Source organism: Lampris incognitus, chromosome 2, assembly GCF_029633865.1.
Source record: "Lampris incognitus isolate fLamInc1 chromosome 2, fLamInc1.hap2, whole genome shotgun sequence".
NCBI lineage: Eukaryota > Metazoa > Chordata > Actinopteri > Lampriformes > Lampridae > Lampris > Lampris incognitus.
Window position 1 is genome coordinate 130,774,909 of NC_079212.1, and position 15,156 is coordinate 130,790,064.

At 42.3% G+C, this 15,156-nt stretch overlaps 1 protein-coding gene across 1 annotated transcript in view; it reads right to left on the reverse strand.

Moving 5' to 3' along the window:
* slc2a9l2 (solute carrier family 2 member 9, like 2) overlaps positions 1-15,156 on the reverse strand; it is a 204,799-nt gene that overhangs the window by 140,716 nt on the left and 48,927 nt on the right. The window contains exon 5 of the mRNA XM_056274147.1: positions 1,006-1,130. Coding sequence (XP_056130122.1) covers positions 1,006-1,130 — 125 coding nt within the window. The remainder of the gene's footprint in view (positions 1-1,005; positions 1,131-15,156) is intronic.

Sequence of the window (15,156 nt, forward strand, 5' to 3'; positions counted from 1 at the left end):
GCTTGTATGTCTGGCCATGACTTAGGACGTATATTAGGTTAACAACTGACCATCAGGGCCAAGGCTTTGGAACAACCTGCCCAGCAAGGCCAAGCTAATTCACTGTCCCTTTACACAGCTTTTAAAATCAGATTTTAAGGCTCGCTTTTTCTTGCATTTTGTTTGGAATTCTGCTTTTATTGTAGTATTGATTATTAATATCTGATAATTGCTGATAAAAGGCTCTTTATGATTCAAATCTAATCCTTTTTTCCATTTACTGCTCACATTTAATTGCAAACTTTTTTTTTACTCTTGTGCAGCCCTTCTCTCACACTGTTGAGGTAAGCTCTCTGTAAATCAAAGTCTTGTTTTTTCATACTGTGGTTATAATGTTTACGGGCTTGAGGCAGCCAGTTATCAAGGGTGTAACAGATTTTATACACTGGTTACAAATTCATGTGTACCGCCGAAAGATCATATCAGATAAAGAGGGGAAAAAAACATTACCAACCATAGTTGTCATAGCAACCAATAAGACATGGCAATTAATGATGATAGGAATTGTTACTACTGTCATGACATGCTTGAGATTGCATTGCATAAACCACCTTATTATGTAACAGTCATTTTTTGATATGTTTACATATTCTAGAGCAATGTTATATTAATACACATTAACAGGATAACTAGAGCAAATCCAGATAAACAAGGGGGTGTTGAGTTATAAAGCATGAGCAAAAACACATTGATTTTTCCCTCATGTTCTCAAATATTTCTCTAAAAGGTTATTCTGGACCACTGATCTGACCAATATGATGGTGAAAAGAGCACGGCACTTACAGTGCAGGACAAAGTGGGGCTTTGTGTACAGCAATTGCCTCTGGTGCAATCTCTCGTGCCACATGCTCACACAGCAACACTGACAGCACGAGTCACTGAGAGTCTTACATGACTCCTGGTCACTATTTTTAGCAGGAGATGATAATGGGCAGATTTTGTTTGCCTGGTAGAAGAAGTACCTACCGGAGTCCACTCCCATGATGAGACGGCCAATGATGAGCATCTCAATAGACCCTGCCTTCTCCCCAAGAGTCAGCAGCAGAGCAGCTACCATGGCAAAGCCATTATTCAGTAGCAAGGTGCCCTTTCTACAGCCGGAAAGGTAAATAGAAAGTGGTTGCATAGAGAAAAAGCAGAATAGTGAGAAACAGAAGCAGAAGAATGGTGAGAGAGAGAATATCAACAATAGCCACAGGTAGAAATGTTCTTGGTCACAGCCATTTGAACTGTATTACTGCAACAGCATTTTTCATCACTTTGCACTGATGGTTATTCTCAGGTTTAGATGGGCTCCTCCATTTGTTTTTACCATGATAGGTGAATATTCCATCTAGAGTTATGAGTCTAACATTAGAGAATACATTCAAATTAGCAATAAAGAAATTAGAATGATGATCTTTTCAAAAGTACCGATAGGTTTGATAGCTACTAGACTACTGTATGAACTGTTCCTCTCTACCCAAAATGTGATTATCCATGTGAAACATTCAGTGTTATCATGAACCTATGATAACCAGTCTATTCAACTTAATTTTAAGCAATGCATTAATTTATGTTAAACTAGTGTGCTTCTTCAAAACATCACTTTGGCAAAATAGGCCATAAAAAGGCAAACACAGCACAGTAAATATGTTTGACGTGACAATTTTGTGGTGTGTACAGATGTTGCAGAGGAACAGGAAGCTGTTTGCATATTACCATTCTCAAGGTGGCAATGATAGCAGTTGACTTAGAGAGTTAGCAAGCACTTGTTTTTCATCAGTCTCTACCTACTCACTTTTTGTTTTTTTTTGGGGGGGGGGGATTTTTCCCCCCTTTTTCTCCTCAGTTGTACTTGGCCAATTACCCCACTTTTCCGAGCCATCCCAGTCACTGCTCCACCCCCCTCTGCCGATCCGGGGAGGGCTGCAGACTACCACATCCCTCCTCCGATACATGTGGAGTCGCCAGCCACTTCTTTTCACCTGACAGCGAGGAGTTTCACCAGGGGGATGTAGCACATGGGAGGATCACGCTATTCCCTCCAGTTCTCCATCCCCCTCCAAACAGGTGCCCCGACCGACCAGAGGAGGCGCTAGTGCAGTGACCAGGACACCTACCCACATCCAGCTTCCCACCCGCAGACACAGCCAATTGTGACTGTAGGGATGCCTGACCAAGCCGGAGGTAACACGGGGATTCGAACCAGCAAGCCCTGTGTTCTACTCACACTTTAAAGGTGGCAGATAAAAGGGGGTGTAGATGTAGAGGACACTGTCGGTGGTGTAGGGGGGCTGAAGTTAGCAGTGCCGTACTAGAACACCTCGACCAGCTTCTCAGAAGTTTAGTTGGCTCACGCCGGCATATCGCCTTTCTATTCAACTTATATTTTATTGGTCTAATTGGCCCTGCATCATGAGGATCCTGGCGTCTTAAATGCTCCCATGTTACATAGAAAGTGCTGAGGGGGTTGACTGATTGAGTGGTTTCCCCCCGGAAGAAGCATATAATAAATTGTCTCTCTTCAAAGCAAAAAAAAATAAAAACTGCCGCGAAGAAAAAGACACCTGTTTGATATGTTTCATTCTTTTTTTCTTTGCTGAATCTATAATTAGGGCTAGTAGTTCTGCCATCCTAGGCACACCAAAAAAACAAGGTTTACTCCCATTCTAAGATCCATAGCCATTAGCCAGGGTGTATTTATTTATTTATTGGGACTTTTCTCCCTTTTTCTCCCCAATTGTACCCTGCCAATTACCCCACTCTTCCGAGCCATCCCATTACCTGGTCCACCCCCTCTGCCGATCCGGGAAGGGCTGCAGACTACCACCACATGCCTCCTCCGATACATGTGGAGTCGCCAGCTGCTTCTTTTCACCTGACAGTGTGGAGTTTCGCCAGGGGGATGTAGCATGTGGGAGGATCACACTATTCCCCCCAGCTCCCCCCCCCCCGAACAGGTGCCCCGAATGACCAGAGGAGGTGCTAGTTCAGCGACCAGGACACATACCCAGATCTGGCTTCCCTCCAGCAGACACGGCTAATAGTGTCTGTAGGGACGCTCGACCAAGCCAGAGGTAACACAGGGATTCGAACTGGAGATCCCCGTGTTGACAGGCAACGGAATAGACCGCTACGCAACCTGGATACCCAGCCAGGGTATATTTAACAAATTTCTCCAACCTTTTCATGGTTGTGATATATGTTCATGTTGTCAAGTTTATCCAATCCACTCAACGCAAAGATGAAAAAAGAAAACGCTTTGAATGATTTCAGGAAACCTTGATTTGTTTTGTCTTGATGCATGCTCAATAGGCCGGGAGCCAGGACCAGCCCTCAGGATGTTTTCTGCTACTTTTTTTTCACTATTATTTCTTGTTAGCCTATACCTTGGGCCATCAGAAGTTGATAACGAGCACCCCCAACTCGGCCCCGTTTGGCCACAGGGGGCCAAAAACCCAATTTTTGAGCCATGTTCCTGGCGAAATTATGTACATGCAAATATTAAGGTACTACAATGGCATAAATAGTCATACAAGAATGAAATTTGGTAGAGAGTATCCTGATACATAGGGGGAAGCAGGAAAATATGATTCTGGGGCTTGCTGCAACTCAATTTTAAGATATCACCCACACCATCCCCAAAAAGACAAAAAAAGTACTGTCCGCCTGACAAAAGTATCCTGATACATAGGGGGAAGCAGGAAAATATGATTCTGGGGCTTGCTGCAACTCAATTTTAAGATATCACCCACACCATCCCCAAAAAGACAAAAAAAGTACTGTCCGCCTGACAAATTATCATCAAAATTATTATTCTTCAGCACTTTATGGTGAATATGTATGCCTTACTTGTGTATAGACAACTTCCCTAGTTCTTAAGCTTCAATTTGAGCCCAAGATGACCTTTCTATCTCAAATATTACTCTTGCTGTGGCCAAAAGTCTTCACTATAGGCCTACAGTACCTCAAATATGAAAAAAGCAGATATGTATAATTTCCATTGCCATGGTAACTGTGGGCTGTATCAGAAGCAGCCTGAATACCACAAGGCCACCACAGATTGAAGGTATGTATTAGGTTCTAGACCAGTGACTAAGCATTGTAACAATGATTAGAATATTTATTAAACTGATATTTAACAACCTTAACATGATTTAAGCTAGTCTCTTTAGTTTTAGCTAGCTAGCAAGCACAATTTTGCAATCAAGCTAGCGAGGTTGCAATATTCATGAGGTGTGTTGTAGCTACAGTTGGAATACTATCAGTCTGCACATTTGAGGTGATACGAGAAATAATTGTAATGCCAAGTATTATATTTGAATCAATGTGAATTGGCACACTGAATAGTACTCCCTATTTCATTATTGCAATACTGATTTTAAGACGGTTGCATTGTTACAGTATATGAATCAGTCAAGATGCCAAAGAGACGACAAGATGATGAAGACTGGACACCTTGCCAGAGTTCAGAAGAAACAGCCACCGCCCCAGTCACCTCTGGGAAATTGCATTCTGCATGGTTGTAAGGGGACAGTAAATGTTAAGTTTATAGCCTTTTCTTCTAAGGCTGATCCACGTAATGCATTTACTGAAATCCACGACATGAAAAACAAACTTTTGACACAAACGTCTGACTGTGGTGGCATGCCAGATGTTTGTGACTCAATTCCTGATGAATTATCTGCTGATTGTGGGTATCATGAAAACTGTCGACGCATTTTTTTCTGTAATGCTAACCGTGCTTTAGCAAGAAATTGTCAAGCAGAAAAATACGCTACTAGACCAACACGTGAGCGTGTGGATTCTTCCGTTTTGTTTGGAAATTATTGCATATTCTGCAAAAGTGGCACAGTGAAGCAAGCTTCTGGCAATAGATATAGCTTGCAGAAATTCCAATCAAATGCATACAAAAATATTGAGCAAAAAGCTATGGAACTAGGTGATGAAGATTTGTTGTGCAAAATCCAGGGAGTTGATTTATTTGCTAAGGAGGCTCAATTTCATGACTGCTGTCGCAAGCAGTACTTAGTAAAGCGAGCACCTCAGCCTGACACTACAGCTGCAGCGGATGAAATAACTACAAAGAAGGGAATGATCGGTAAAGCTTTCAATGGGGTGTATGTTCATATAAAAACAGAACTTATTCAAAAGGGTCAGGTTGTGAAACTTGCTCATCTTACTGTTTTGTATAATGAAACCTTGAGACAATTTGGAGAAGCTCCTGCTCAGATAACAAGCCATAACCTGAGACTAAAAATCGAATGCTGTCCTGATCTCAAAGATAGTATCGACTTCTCATCTTGCCCATACAAAGACACATTAGTGTTTTGTACATCCCAAGAATCTATGAAGGCGACAGTGCGTTCAGCTTATGAGATGGGAATTACTGATTGGAGTAAAGAGATCAGCCATGATCTTCACAAGAAAATCCTAAAAGCCTTCAAAAATTCTGAACCACTCCCTTGGCCTCTTAGAGCTCAGGATCTCCCTGACCCAAAAGAGGAGATTCCTTCTGAGGTTTTCCAATTTGTTTTAAACCTAATCTGCGGTGAGAGGAAGCCATCATATCGGGAGGCTGTCTGGCATCATCAATTTCTCAAGACATCTGCAGAGCAGTTACAGCAGGTCAATGGAAGATGAAGAAACACATCTTACTATGTATGACACTACACCATCTCTTCCGATCCAAGAGCATCACCACTCTGATAAATAGACTTGGCCACTGTGAGTCCTACACATACTCAATAGAACTTGAAATGGCTCTGGCAAATTCAATTGTGGAAAGTGCTTCATTAATCAGCAACTCAGATGTTATCAAGAGACAACCTGATGGAGCAGTCTTCCATTGTGACTGGGACAATTTCGATCAGCTAGTATCAGATGTATATGGGGCAGGGTCCATTCATACCGCTGTAGGCATCTACCTGCAAGATCAAGGGTCCTGTGCAGATGCAGCAGCCCTGACCACAACACAGCCTACACAAGAGTCAGCCTACACTAATCCGAACACTCAACCTCCAAAAAAACAATGATCATTTAAAAGTCCTGCTCAGGAGTTGCCAACTTACTACAAGTGGAAACGATCTGAACCAGCTAACTTGGAGTCATCCAATTCAAATAACACATCCACATACCACTCAAAATCATCAGATAGTGATATAATTTGGGTCATTGCTTGTAAAATCAACTCCGGCGATCAGCACATCCCTGGTCTGTCAGGTTGGGTGTCTGTTACTGGCCGTTCTCCAAAATGCCTCACCACAATTGGGCATTATCCCATGATCAATGCTCCCATAACCGACTTGACAACCATTCAAGAATGCCTTAGATGCAGCCAAGTCGCATCCTCTGAAGCTGGACAAGAGTAAGCCATCAGTACATTTGACCTAGGTGTTTGCATGAAAGCCTACCCTCAAATATGGAATGAACCTGAAAAATATAAAAAGCACATCATCCTCATTGGTACATTCCATTGCTGTGGAGCTTACTTGAAAGGTATAGGCCGAAGATACTGTCAAGGGAGTGGATGGGTCGAAGTGGCTTTGGAAGCAAAACTGATCACCACAGGCTCTGTGGCTGGGGTCACTGATGGAAAAAATTGGGACAGAGCTATGAAGTCAATGCTAGAAGGTCTTGAAAGACTCCTCTATGACAAGTATCTGGAAACTCATGGAGCACTCAGCTGAAGGTAAATTTTTTTCTGGAAAAACATACCCTGAATTAATCTACTCTAACTGAAGTTCTATCATCGGCTGATATATCTCACCACATAACAGAATACAATTCATTTAGAGAAAGAGTGAGAAAGGGGGAGCTGGGAGAAACTGGCCGGTTTTGGATGGAATACATGGACTGCATCTGGCTTGTCCTGTCAATGAACAGCGCAATCAAAATGAATGACTATGATGGGTACAAAGCTGCTATAAACATCATGCCAGACCTCTTTTTCTGCTCAGATCAGCAGAATTATGCTAGATTCCTCACATACTTTGGATGCCTTCTTGAACACATTGAGGAAACACATCCTGGTTCAGAGAAACTTTTGCGCGCTGGAGCAATCAGTGTAGCCAGATCACATATCCCAGGCAACCGCTGCCACATTGACAAAACAATAGAGGAGACAGCTATGAAATGGCTTAAGTCAAACTCGGGTTCTGGAACATACTCAGCTGGAATCTGTGGAATCACCAGCAATTATGAAGCCAGCCAACGTCACATCCTGACTGCCCATGCTAAAGGAGAGTTTGTAGAGGCCATGTGGAATATGATTAGCAGCCGAGGTGAGCATTCAGAGAAGCAGCAAAGAGATCTAAGACCACGTGAAATCAATCGGTCTGAGGAGCAAGTGCAGCAAACAATAGAAGCATTTCAGAGTTTCATCAACCCATTTCAGCTTGAGACTTCTCAACCCTTGACAAGTTTGACTTCAGGCGCTGCTATGCCAGAAGAGATGCGCTCTGATGTGCTGAATGCTTTGAAAAATGGCCAAACTCAAAAAGAAGAGTTCATCCGTGATCGTCTTCTTACAAAGAAAGTCCTTTTTTTTTAATCCTATCAAGAGAAACAAATTCAAGACAATGTCTTCTTCCACAACACCTAAAAGGAAGCTTATGGCATCAAACCAGAGTAATCCAGTATAAGGCTACAAGTGGATTTATCTTTCAGATTTTCATCAAATCACAGCTACTAAGGTCACAAATCAGCATCTCTGACCTGATGTGCTATCCCCTGACTCTGACGCCATATTCCATCTCAACAGTCGATGGCTTCTTTGCAAAAACCAACAAGGCACAAGGGATGAACTACATGATCAAAGATGCTGAGAATGCACAGCTCCCCTCTCCTAGCCAATGTGCTCTCATTCAAGATGGAAACTCCTCATTCTACATGAACGATGTGCCCCGGACAATGAAGACTATATCAGAGCGCACCTTCAAATGTCTACCTGCTGCAGCTGAAACAGTTTTCAGCACAGACACTTATGCAGACCGTCTTCATTCACCAAAATCAGCTGAGAGGGATCGTAGAGGTTGTGGGGAACGGTTCATAGTTAGTGGTCTGAATGTTCATCGACCTGCAGATTGGAAAGTTTTCCTCACAAATGATGAAAACAAGAAATCATTCATTCATTTACTTCTCGAGCACTGGAGCTCTGCAGATATGATGGAAGAGATCCTCAGAAGGCCTGTCATCTTCATAGAGGCTGGTCAAGCTTTCAAAATAGAATGTCATGCTGGAGTAATATCAAAAGAACTTCTACCTGAGATCTGTTCAAACCTTGAGGAAACTGATGTGAGGGTGATCATCTACATAAATTATTTCCAAACCAAAATGCCTCACATCAAAACAGTCAGAGTCAGAGCAAAAGACTGACATTTTCTTCATTCTCCTCTACTACGCCAAATCATTCACAGTTGACATCATCTTTGACATGGGAAATAAGCTGATCAATATCAACCAGCTGGCTGACAATTATTCACAAGAACATGTTTCAGCTCTGCTGGCCTTGCATGCCTTCACTGGTGCCGACTGCACTTCAGCATTCAAAGGCAAAGGAAAGGTGCGACCGATCAAGATTCTGAATCAGAATTCAAAGTTCATTCAGATCTTTGCTGCAGTGGGGAACTCTTGGGAGCTTGATGAGCTTGTCCTCAGTGGTGCCAAAGAGTTCACCTGTCGCCTCTATGGCTTTGGTCCTCGAGTTAAGCAGGTTGATGAGGCAAGAGAGGTCAAGGTCAAGAAAATATGTGGCTCAAGCCTCGAGCTGCGACAAGGTCTCTCTATTGACCTTTCCACCTTTCCACCGTGCAAGCGAGTCCTTTTGCAGCACATAAAGAGAGTGAACTACCTAGTAGGAATCTGGAAAAGGGCTCATGAAAACCACCCAGAAGTCCCATCCCCTTTGGACCATGGGTTTCATGTAAATGACGATAGCAAGCTAGAACCTCTGTGGTTTGAGGGTGACGTCATCCCCCAGGCCCTTGTTGATGTCTTGGAAGAAGAGGGGACAGATGAGGATGACCTTGAGGAAATACACACTAACATGGATGATGATGAAGAAGAGGAGGAATATGGGGATGATTAAGATATCAAATGCAATTTAGATTTTATTTTATTTTTTTAGATTTTTTTCGGTTTTCAGCTTTATTAGATAGTACAGTTGAAAGAGACATGAGTGGGGAAAGAGAGAAGGGAGGACATGCAGCATATGGAAGTGGGCCGGATTCAAACCCATGCTGATGCGTTAGGGACTAGTGTTGTGGTACGCGCACTATCCCAGTCAACCACCAATTATGATTTATTTTATATTATTTTTATTTTTGAAGGTGAATTTTTGGCTTCTTCTGTTGTTGTTTCTCCCTTTGCCTATATTGTGTGTAGTTTTTTTGGGGACAGTGGGATGGGATGGGGTAAGAGGGTAGGAATTAATGTTTCATTGTTGTTAATAAAATGAAAGCCATCTGTTTTCTAAAAAAAAATATAATAAAAAAATGTTTACTGTAATCTATTGGTGGTTGGCTTCTACTTGAGTGCATTGCTTTGGACCTATAGGCCCATTGCTATAGGCCTATGAGACACCATTTAAAAGCATTTGTTTTCCTACAGGTTCTTTAGTATTCACTTTTCATGTTCACTTCAGATAGCAGTAGTAAGCAGTACATATGAACATATTGTTAAATGCAATAAATTGCACTTACCCCCATTTGGAATGCTAGTGACTAAAAAATTAAATGTTCTCTGATTTGAGGTATAGAGAAGACTTTCGGCCACAGCAAGAGTAATTTTTGAAATAGAAAGGTCATCTTGGGCTCAAATTGAAGCTTAAGAACTAGGGAAGTTGTCTATACACAAGTGAGGCATACATATTCACCATAAAGTGCTGAAGAATAATCATTTTGATTATAATTTGTCAGGCGGACAGTACTTTTTTTTGTCTTTTTGGGGATGGTGTGGGTGATATCTTAAAATTGAGTTGCAACAAGCCCCAGAATCATATTTTCCTGCTTCCCCCTATGTATCAGGATACTCTCTACCAAATTTCATTCTTGTATGACTATTTATGCCATTGTAGTACCTTAATATTTGCATGTACATAATTTCGCCAGGAACATGGCCCAAAAATTGGGTTTTTGGCCCCCTGTGGCCAAACGGGGCCAAGTTGGGGGTGCTCGTTATCAACTTCTGATGGCCCAAGGTATAGGCTAACAAGAAATAATAGTGAAAAAAAGGTAGCAGAAAACATCCTGAGGGCTGGTCCTGGCTCCCGGCCTACAATACCGCAGGTAAAAAAAATCAAACAAAGTTGGATCAGTTCATCTGGACACAACGTTTATTGACAGAAACGTTTCATCTCTCATCTAAGTGACCTCTTCAGTCTCAGCTGACTGCAAGCATCCCCAACCTTAGACTGAAGAGGTCACTTAGATGAGTGATGGAACGTCTCTGTCCAGATGAACTGATCCAACTTTCTTTGACTTAGATTTGATTTGTTTTGCTCTTCTTTGTTTCACTGGTTTTGGTGTGACAGGTGTCCCCCCCCCCCCCCCCCCCCCCCCCAAGGGGAATGACCTATTTTCTCGCTCCTGTCAAGTGTTGGCTTCTCTTTTCTTTCTAGCATTACCAAAGGCCAAAACACAGAGTCAATACGGAGTCAACTCTCTAATGTCATTTAGCATCTACTTTCAAATAACGGTCCCCTCTGAATACAAAAGTACTTTACAAAAAGCACAAGTCTTATCCAACTGTGGTCACACACTGACTCACATCCTCACACATTCACCGGTACAGTTGAGGAAAACACTTTGATTCTTAAAGCTCACGTCTCACATGATTGAGCTGCAAATTATGCAACCATATTAGGCAGGGATAAAGAAGCGTGGGTAATAAGGGCTTCACATTCAGTCAAGGTCTCATCGGGAGGATAACACAGGAAGGAGGAATTCATGCATGCTAATTCAAAGGAAAAGGTGATCGCTTTAGAATGTCAATCCAAAAAAGAACCACTAAATCAAAAAGCTCTCAGCTCTCATCTATTGAGTGGGTACACGTGTACACACACGCACACACACACACACAGTTATATTATACTCATTCCTTTCTGATGCAATTCCTAATTTGTAAGGTGTGATCCAAACGGAGAAGCAGAAGCAGAAACAAAGAGAGAGATGGGATCCAGTGAGGGTAACTATGGATTTAATAGCATCGACAAATGCATGATGGAGAAAGAACTCTACGACCTTGGGGAATCTGAGCATGTTCTAAGTTTGGATGTACGTAACTATGCGAAAATGAGGCAAAGCATTGCTGAAAAGCCTCAGTCATGCTAAGAACTTCTTTTGTCACCGAGGATAAGATGATGAGTACACATTTTAAAAATGAAGAATAAATTGCAGGTTAGATTATCTCTGCCAAAAAGCTCTGGCATTAGTGATACCCACATATCTGTGCATTACAATAATGTGTTAGATATTTAGGGAGAAAGAGAGAGAAAATATATATATTTCATTTCATTTTTAACATGTGCCTGCACATTGTTTTTAATGACAATAAATTGAATTGAATATACATATATATATACGTTTTTTCCCGAAACCGTCAATGGTGTTGTTAGTAGTGCTCAACTAATGAGGAGCAGAATATCAATACAGATACAGAAAAAAAAAGTTTTAATACATTGCAGTACAGGCCTGTTTCGTATGTCGCGCACTCACTCATAGCTTAACCTATGACTATATGATTATTATATATCATATGATACCACTGCCACTGTTTCACTCTGGAACAGAAAAAAAAATGCTATTCATAGTTATCATTGTCAGTTGAACGTTCAAGGAAGTTGTGGGAGGGGGACGTTCACGCGTCATGTGAAGGTGAGTTTTCATCATAGTAGCCTAAGTCATGGAAATAATTCATGAGGAATATGTATGCTTTTCATGTTTGGCATGACAAATTGATGCACAAATTGCTTTTTTCAAACTTTTACCTTGCTACATTTGCAGTAATGAGATGCATGTTTCCTCCCCAAGGCAGACAGGCTTGGTGGTGGATGTAATTGACAGGTGAATGGGGAATTATGATTGGGTTTGGTGATTGGGGGAGCATGAAACAGTCTCATCACTCACGTGTTCACGTAAAGGTGGATGACAAATGAAAAAACTTACAGATAAAGAATTGATACCAAATAAAGAAGTTTGTCAAAAAATAATACTGAATAATGGAAAAAGCTGCTGAATGTCACTTGGACTTAAGTCACACCGGCTAGCTAAACTTCAAATGCATAAGTTAAGCACACTTTGAACTACTCTTCATTTAAACATTGCAAGTACTTTTTTCAGCTCCTCTCCCTTACTTTTAAAGGCAGTGTGCAAAATCACCAGCTGGCTCACAGAAGTCTGTGGGAATATATGAAAGAAATATGAATAATAAGTTTCAGCCTTAATCGAGTCCTTGAAGACTTCCCCGAGAGCCAAGGTGAATCTTAAATCTTAAGGAGATATCAGTGCATTAGACAGGTTTCTTGACCTTGGCTCCCTACTGGCATCTTTATCATTAGCGGGGGAATGGATTTTTTCAAATGTACATGATAACCAAGTAATGGAGTGATTTTGTCATTGCTCAAGTGTTTGGAAGGTGTGGCGAGTCGGGGGATGCACCCGTCGATAGAGAAATTCATCAACGGTCCCGGGATTGGATCACAGGGAACAGAATAGGTTGGAAAACTGCTGCTCCTCACACAGAAGCAAAATTACTTTTTCTCTACCCCCAGTAGAATTTAATGTTCTTATCTGCCCTTTGAAGAACACTAAGAGTCTTTGCATAATAGAATTAGTAATAATCCCATGATCTTCAGGTCATTTGCTAGAAAGAAAATATCAGGGGATTTGATTATTCTTGGTTTAGGATTGACAGCTTCTCACCCTCTTAAAACAGATTGCACTGAAATCTTGATCTTGATATGCTGATGTTAATGTGCAGTCTAACTACAGCCAAATTAATCTGTTTTTTTGAGAACCGAACTTGACATTGAAATGCCACGTGTGTACTTCGTTTGGAGCCTCAATGTGAGATATAAATAGTGTTTGAAAACGAGGCAATGGTATATATTCTTCCAACTTTCCTTAATGGCCCTGTGCACAAACAACAACAAAAGTGTAATAATGATTTTGATTGGTTAAAAACATCATTCAAACATAAGAAAATTAATCACACTAATGTTTTGCTGGTACGATTTCTTCTGCCAGTGAACTGAAATGCTCTGTATGCTCAAGGGAGCACTTTCAATCATCCATCCATTGTCTTAATCGCTTATCCTGCTCTCAGGGTTGCGGGGACGCCGGAGCCTATTCCAGCAGTCACTGGGCGGCAGGCAGGAAGATACCCCGGACAGGCCGCCAGGCCATCACAGGGCCGAGACACACACACACACCCATTCATTCCTAGGGACAATTTAGTACCGCCAATTCACCTGACTTACATGGTCTTTGGACTATGGGAGGAAACCGGAGCAGGAAACCCATGCAGACATGGGGAGAACATGCAAACTCCACACAGATGACGACCCGGGATGACCCACCAAGGCTGGACTACCGCGGGGCTCGAACCCAGGATCTTCTTGCTGTGAGGCGACCGCGGTAACCACTGCGCCACCGTGCCACCCACTTTCAATCATGATACACTAATGTTGCAATCCTTTCCAAAACACAAATGTCTTTTATTATTCACTGGATGTCCAGTATTTCTTTACTGCTCATGACTTGTGGTGTTAAGAGAAACACAAAGCATTGCAATACTGTATGCATGATTTGTCTCAAAGCCTGAAACAAACATCGTAATTTTCTCATGTCAACATTTTTCTTCCACTTTAAAATAATTTTGTCATAGTCATTCTCACATCCTTAAGGCTTGGTACAGGTGCACCAGGGGAAAATATTTATCTTAATAAAGCAAAGTTTGCACACCACTCTTGTAACACCACACATTTATAATTGTGTAACTACAGCATGAGTCAAGTGATGTTAATTAAAAAAGTAATTAAGCCAGTAAACAGTAAAATCGTCACGGATGATTTTTATCAGTGTAGGGAGCAGTTTTTTAATTCTTAACGTTTTCTCTGCATAGAGGCGGCATGGTGGTGCAGTGGTTAGCGCGGTCGCCTCACAGCAAGAAGGTCTTGGGTTCGAGCCCCAGGGTAGTCCAACCTTGGTGGGTCATTCCGGGTCATCCTCTGTGTGGAGTTTGCATGTTCTCCCCGTGTCTGTGTGGGTTTCCTCCGGGGACTCCGGTTTTCCTCCCACAGTCCAAAGACACATAAGACAGGTGAATTGGCTGTACTAAATTCTCCCTATGAATGAATGGGGGTGTGTGTGCGTCGGCCCTGTGATGGCCTAGCGGCCTGTCCAGGGTGTCTCCCCGCCTGCCACCCAATGACTGCTGGAATAGGCTCCAGCATCCCCGCAACCCTGAGAGCAGGATAAGCGGTCTGGTTAATGGATGGATGGATGGATGGATGGATGGATGGATGGATTCTCTGCACTGAAGTGGCACAGTCTGTCTGTACTGTGTTCATAATAGCAAGTTACATCAATCAGCCAAAACATTAAAAGCACTGACAAGTAAGTGAATAGCATTGATTATCTTGTTACTATGGCACCTGTGAAGGGGGGAGATATGTCAGTTCTTGAAGTTGATGTGTTGGAAGCAGGAAAAATGGGCAAGCATAAGAATCTGAGCAACTTTGACAAGGGCCAAATTGTGATGGCTAGACGGTTGGGTCAGAACATCTCAAAAACGGCAGGTCTTGTGGGGTGTTCCCGATATGCAGTGGTCAGTACCTACCAAAAGTGGTCAAAAAAGGACAAACACTGAACCAGCAAAAGGGTCATGGTCACCCGAGGGTCATTGATGCGTGTGGGGAGCGAAGGATAGCCCGTCTGGTCCGATCCCATAGAAGGGCTACTGTTGTCTCAAATTGCTGTTAATGCTGGCTGTGATAGACAGGTGTCAGGACACACAGTGCATCACAGCTTGCTGTGTATGGTGCTGCATAGCCACAGACCGGTTAGAGTGCCCAGGATGACACCTGTTCACCACTGAAAGAAAGTACAATGGGCACATGAGCAGAGCCAGACCATG